A 7,499-nucleotide genomic window follows, 5' to 3' on the forward strand; every position below is an offset into this window, starting at 1 on the left:
ATAATTGACTTAATCTATCTTTCTAGTAAATATACCAGACAAGAGCTCTATATATGCAATCTAATATTACATTTTGATTTGAGAATATAATATATATATATATATATATAAATTAAAGTAAAATTAAATTAAAGATTAATTGAAGAGGAAATGATGTGTTGTTACATATATATTAAAATATATGTTTTTACGCAACTAAATATGATTTTGTTATCAATATATTATATAATGTTATCATCATACTAATAATATGATAATAACTATAGTAACAAATTTATAAAAATCATAATATTTACAATTAATATCATAAATCATAATTTATTGTCACATGAAAATATATCTTTACACTCCCGATAGATGGCATTATGTTATTTCTTTCCAAATATCAGTTTATATTATTAGTTTCAAGTTTTAAATATTCTTAAAAATATTAAATTATTATTATATTATTAATATTTATAAAATATAAATGTTTATATGCAATAGCAATTATATAGCAATTCAGACATTTACGTTTAAAACAGTAGATATTTTCAAAAATATTTCGATTAAAACAATACATGATTGAAAAAATGTTTAAAAAAAAATTACTTTGTTTCCAAAGTTTGATTTAAGAAGTTTTTAAAAATAAAAATATTTAATTTATAATAATATTTTAATATAAATTATACTTGAATAAATTAGAAAATACTATTATGTAGTAAAAAATTAAATTTATTCAAATATATATAAAAAAATTGCCAAAGATAATTTTAGAATCTAGAATTATAAATTAGGATTCTAATTCAATATATTCGAAAAAAACATAAATTCATAAATTTTGGTGCATAGTATTTTCTAATACTATTTATTTATCCTATGATATCCTATTATATGAAAATATTTAATGTTATGAATTAAATATTTTTAAAACATTTGAAATATTTTTTAAAGTTATTTCTTCGTTACTAAAAAAGACATATTATTATGTGTTTATTTTTATATAATTATAAATTAAATATATAATAATAAATATGTATATAACGAACTTATAGAAAAACTGAACTTCCTCTTTGATTTCAAAGATTTTTAAATATATTGTATAAGATAAGATTCTAAACAACTTTTTTTTATATATGTAACTGGCAGCTGACTATTTATATTATAAAGAAAAAAAAAAATTCAATTTTAAGAGTTTATAATAATCATTATAAGAAGCAAAAAATCAATATAGATCCTGCAATTGATCTTTCAATATAAAATCGATTTTTATTTTTATATTGATGAATAGTTGATAGTGTGAATAAATTTTTTTACATATTGAATATAGAGAAATTTAAAAGAACATTAACTCAAGAATCATTTTATAAATGCAAATTTTTATTTTATTTGATATTAAATGTAGAAAATTGTTATTTTCAAGTCAATTCATATTTTTTTATTTTTCAAATGTCAAAATGGTAAATATGCATTTTGTATATAATTCTGAATTTTTATCTTTGGCAACTTTGTTTATTATTATTTATGAAATAACTTCTATTATAATTATATTAATTAATATCAATAATAATTAGATTAAAATTTTAATTTCAATGTTTTTCTAAGTCAATTCTTCTGTTTACATTGAATGTGTCGTAAAGAAAATTATTCACAATATTGAATGTTTGTTAATAATAAAAAATATAGAATGTTTTTTGTTCTTGGTAAATATTATAAACTTTTAAAATTTTGCATTCTTTTTTTTTAACATCTCATTTGTATATTATAATATTCTAAACACATTAAAAAGAATTTACATAAATGAATAGTCAACTGCATAAATATTCAGTATGTTATTTTATTTTATAGAATACATTTTAATATTTTTAAAAATATAAATAATATATACTTGTATATAAAAAAAAACTAAAAGAAAAATTATAAAATATAATTAATTAATCACTATCTTTAAATTCTGCTTCGCTAGAAGGTGGAGTACTTTCAATAGGTTCATCATCACTACCTTCATCAGATTGTTCTTTCTTTCCTTTCTTCACCTTTTTATCATCATCTTCCTAATAAAATCACATATAATAGAATATAAAAAAAAAATACAAATAAGTACTTATACATATAAAAAGTACAAAGTAATATAGCAATTTTAAATTAATTAAAATTAATTAAAATAAAAATAATTTAATAATTATATAATTTAATTATTTTTATATAAATATGATAATATCTATTAATTTATTAAAAATACAAATAATGAAATTACCGCAGTACGTTTATCTCCTTTTTTTTTTTCTTTATCACTATCTTCATCCAATCCTTTCTTTTCTGATTTCTATAAAAATATTTAATCAAAATAATATGACTAATAATGTTTATAAATTATATTTTTCAATTGTTAATTTACCTTATTGTCCTCATCACTACTGCTCTCATCATCACTAATATATTCTTTACTTTTAAAACTAGTTCCTGACATAAGCTTGTTAGGAGATTCTTTTTTGTTTTCTTTTTTTTTCTTTTCTCCCTTTTCTTTTTTATCTTTTTGACCACTTCCACTGGCTTCATATTCTTTCATTGATGCAGAATAGTCTTTCTTTGCTTTTGCTGCTTTTTGTTCCCATTCCTATGCATTTTAAATAGTTTATTTTAAATAATTATATCATATACAAATATTATATTTATATGATTTATATATAGAAAAATATACACAAACAAATTAATAACTTCAGTCTTACAGATTTATCTTTAAGTTCTCTCCACATTTCTCCACCCTTTTTTGCAATTTCTGTAACTGCAATTCCAGGATTTTCAGCTTTAATCCTTTCCCGAGCACTATTTAACCACATCATAAATGCAGTTGGTGGTCTCTTTGGTTTATTTGCATCCTTTTCTTTTTTTTGTTTTCGAGGTTTCCTTGGTTTTTCTGACTAAATAAAATAATATGTATTATTAATCATCTAAACTAAAATCATTTTAGTTCATTTCTTTAATATAAATAATTTCTTGTATTTTATATAATATCATATCATAATATAAATATCATAATATTGCAAATAAATTGTAGATTTCTTCTTAAAAAATATAAAAATAATTTAAGTAAAATATAAATATATAAAATATTTACCACAGTTTTAGCGGATTTTGATTTCTTTTCTTTTTTTTCCTTCTTTTCTTTTTTTTGACTTTTTCCAGAAACATCTGAATCATTTTCACTTTCTGAACTATTTGGATTACTATCATATTCTTCTGCTACATCACTCTCATCCTAAAGTATCAAATTCATAAAATAATATGTATAAATTTTTTTTTTTTGTAAAAATAAACAAAAAATATAGAATTTAGAAGTTATTTTTTGAAAATCGTCGATTGATTTCTTGATATTTTCAAAAACAAAAACTTTAGCAATAAAATTTTATTCTATATTTGCCTATTTTCATATTTAAAATAATCTCTTATTGATAATTGTATCCAATCGAATTTATCAATTTCATTTGTAAATTTTAATTATTCAATTTTATTGAAATTTTCAAACTTAATTTATATAATAAATAAATAATATATAAATAATATAATATAATATTTATATTATATAATTTATATAAAAATATGGAATTCTAAATGAAAAAGTTTTTTTTTTTTTTTGATTTATATATATAATAATAATATATTATATATATAAATAATAGGATATTATATAGCAGTACTCAATGTCACTTAGAAACCAATAATGAAATTTGTGCAAGATCATTCTAAAAATTGATTGGAATATAATTTAAATTTAACTGAGCAATACTGTATGTAATTTTTTATACATTTCTAAAATCATGATAAAATAATACTTGATTAGGATTGAAATCTTCATCAGTAGATTCCTCTTCAGAATCTTGATTTTCTTCTGCATCTCTTTCTTCTGCTTCAGCTTTAACTCTTGCTAAATAAGCATCTGGTTCATCTTCTTGATCACTATCTCCAAAATCATTATCATAATTTAATTTATCCTATTGAGAAAATAAAAAATTTATCTTAATATAAAATTATTTAAATAAAATTTAGTTAACTAATCTTAGATTAATAAAAAATTATATTTTTATTAGAAATGTATGCTTACACTCTTGCCTCTATTCTTCACTCTTAATTTTTTGGAAGTAATAAAATCAAAAAGTTTTCCATATTCTTCTTTTTCAATACTACTAAATGTATGAACAACACCACTAGTCAATTCAATTTCAAAATCAAATGATCTAGTAGAACCTCCACCACGAGCAAAATTAACTGATGCAATTTCTTCAAAACGAATATGAATTGGTGGTTTATGAACATAAATGAAACCTCTTTCTAAAGGATATAAATAACCTGCAGCTGCTTTAAAAGAACAACTAATTGCAAGTGTTCCAGAATGGCTAAAATTAAAAAAAAATATTCCTACATACTATATATGTATGTATAATATATGTATAATACAATAATATATAATACATATACATAATATATATAATTTATTTAAAAAATTAAAAAAGATTACCTAATAAAATTTCCAGGACCAGTAAGTTTCCTATTAATAATGACTTTCATTACTTTTCCTAAAACTTCAAAAGTTGGTCCAGATAATTCTTTTGATAATTTATCCTCATATTTTTCTTTTAGTTCTTTTCTGCATAATATATGCATAATATAAAAAATATATTACAATATTATTAATGTAGTTTAATAAAATTTTGATACTTACTCAGAAAAAGGTAATTCAATTGAAGTTTCTTCTTCTTGATTGAACAATAATACTAAATAATGATAACGTGTTTGACCTTGTTTAATTGGTGGATCTAAACTGACCTAAAAAAAATAATAATAATATTAATGATAAATAAAGATAAAACAAAGTATTAATAAAAATAAAATTGATTTTTTAAAAACTTACCACAAAATACATTTGTCTATTATCTTTATGTGGTAATAAGAATAGCCTTAAAACAGTTGACATTGGAATCTTGTAATCAAAAGTTTTTCCATGTAATTGAAAAAATGATTGAAATATTTTTATATCATAACGACCACTAAAAATAAATATTTATTTTTTAATATATATTTTTACTATATAATTATTAAATGTATTTTTATATATTTTAAAATTAATTTTTAATATACATATTTATTAAATATAAATACATACCGAGGTGTAAGACATTGAATTTCTCTAAATATGGCAATGGCATCTCCACTGACACTAATAACAGATGCTTTTTCCATAACTTGTTGATGAAATGCTTCTACTGGATCTTGATCTGCACTATCACTAACCGGAATATGAAATCTCATTTCCATTAAACTTACAGGAGCATCATCATTCTATAAAAATTATAAAAATTTTAATATTATGAACTAAATTTTTATTCATTTTAAAAAAACATAAATATAATAAAAATATTGAAAATATAATAATGAAAATATACCTGATGAAATTCCAATGTAACTTCATTTTTACCAGTGTTACATTGCGATACATCATACAATGGAATTTCAAAAGCAGTATGATGACCAACATCAAAACTTAATACAGAACCATTAAACCTAGCTGTGCCCCAATTCCAACCTTTTAAACTAAGTTCTTTTTCTAGCATATCTTTTTTATAATTTTGAGTAAAGAATTTTGCAATTTTTTCTTGATCCTAAAAATAAGTTTTGTTTTAATAAATAAATAATAATATTATATAAAATATATAAAATATTAAATAAGAAAAATTTAAAAATTATATTACTTACACCTTCTTTAAATCCACGAAATCTATGTAATGTTCCATTTTTGAGAAATATTCTAAGACCCCAGGTACCAATAAATTTCTGATAATTTACCATTTCCATATCTGTCGCTGAAATTTGTTCAACTTTTCCTGTTTTTTGATTTTTGAAAATCAAATGTTGATCTGTGAGTTTTAATCGTCCAGGAGTCTATATAAAAAAAAGTTATAATTTAATATTTTAAATCAATTTCTTTTCAATTTTAGTAATTATAAATATCTAATTACAAATATTTTGATTATTTAATATTTATTAAACTTATATTTTTATTTCATATATTCAGTATTATTAAAAATTTTATTATAATAATTATAAAATATAATATTTAATTCAAAATTAAAATTCTAACCTTAAAAAAAATTAATTATATAAACAACAAAAATTATTATAAAATATAAATATCACATATATCAAAAATTAAAAAATATTTTTATTAATTGATAAAAATTTAAATATTATATTATTTACCATAGCTCCTTTAACTTCTGCAATTACATCGGTATATTCTAAGAAATCCATTTTTAAGAATGTTTGAAATCAACTTCTTTTTTATTTTAGTAATTATAACTTAAACATCTAATTACAAAATCAAACACTTAATTCTCAATTATTCTAAATTAGTTCTAAATTATTTTTTTTACAATATCAAATAAAAAAATAAAATAGTATAATAAAGATAAATTTTCCCGTGATACGTAATCACGTTATTGTTTTTAAAATATTTTCAATAAAGATAAATGATTGAAACTATAAAATATAATAGAATACATTTTATATATTACAAAAAACAAATTTCATTTTTTATTTTATTCTTAATATTTTTTTAATTATTAAATATTAAATTGAGATTTATGTATAATCTAAATCTTGAATATAATAATTAAAAATTCTAGATTAAGTAAAATTAAAATCACTGATCTCAAAGAAAATTCTTTTTGTCAGCACAATTGCCGCGTATATTCTCACATTAGGAAATTAAGAAATAGTACAAGAAATAACGGATGTTCTATTTTATTGTATTATTAAGTCTAGAGTTACATTATTATAAAGGTATGTTTTTATATAACAGTAACAGTGACAATGTAAATCAATCATGATATTATATTTTTTTCATCCTGAAAATTAAAATTAAAATTAATTGCCGTAATATTAAATTTGCTGTTGTAATAATTATCATAATTAAAGCAAATGATTTTCTAATAATATTGTCGTGAATTTTCTTTATTTTTATATTTAGTTATAATTTTTATATTTATTTTATATTTTATATTTATATTTAGTCGATTTTTTTAATAATTATTTTTAATAATTATCGCAATATTATGTATCCATATAATTAATTTTTTAAACGAATATGAAAAACAATTATGTTTATGAAATAAAATAAATCCATAATTCATAAATAAAATTATATAGCAAATCAAAGAAAATCCTTATGAAAAAATTATAATTATCTATTTTTTTTTATTTTTTTCAATTTTTAAATTTATAATTTCTAACATGAATAGTTGTTGAAATTTATTCGATATTATATTCGAGAACAGATATTATAACATTAAAATCATATAAATAAATGAAAATGAATGTAAAAAGCTATTACAAAAATTATCATGAAAATCATTGATGAAAAAGTGATTTTTAAAGATCACTTGTGAATCTGTTATTGTTATTTTTTAGTCACATTTTTAAGTTAATCTGTTAAATCCTAATCCTTATTATAAAACAATCATATT

The 7,499-nt window shown here is 19.1% G+C and overlaps 1 protein-coding gene across 1 annotated transcript; it reads right to left on the bottom strand.

The window, feature by feature from the left end:
* Positions 1 to 1,787: 1,787 nt before the first annotated feature.
* On the bottom strand, positions 1,788 to 6,818 carry LOC102679851 (FACT complex subunit Ssrp1). The gene is made up of 14 exons (XM_006608564.2): positions 6,235 to 6,818; positions 5,731 to 5,916; positions 5,421 to 5,636; positions 5,141 to 5,316; positions 4,889 to 5,024; positions 4,700 to 4,803; positions 4,496 to 4,624; positions 4,082 to 4,373; positions 3,813 to 3,971; positions 3,098 to 3,238; positions 2,709 to 2,900; positions 2,378 to 2,596; positions 2,237 to 2,305; positions 1,788 to 2,033 (listed from the first exon to the last, which is right to left on the bottom strand). The coding sequence occupies exons 1-14, from the start codon at positions 6,283 to 6,285 to the stop codon at positions 1,914 to 1,916; spliced, it is 2,190 nt and encodes a 729-aa protein (XP_006608627.1). The 5' UTR covers positions 6,286 to 6,818; the 3' UTR covers positions 1,788 to 1,913.
* Between the last annotated feature and the right edge of the window lie 681 nt (positions 6,819 to 7,499).

Source organism: Apis dorsata, unplaced genomic scaffold (assembly GCF_000469605.1).
Source record: "Apis dorsata unplaced genomic scaffold, Apis dorsata 1.3 scaffold_40, whole genome shotgun sequence".
NCBI lineage: Eukaryota > Metazoa > Arthropoda > Insecta > Hymenoptera > Apidae > Apis > Apis dorsata.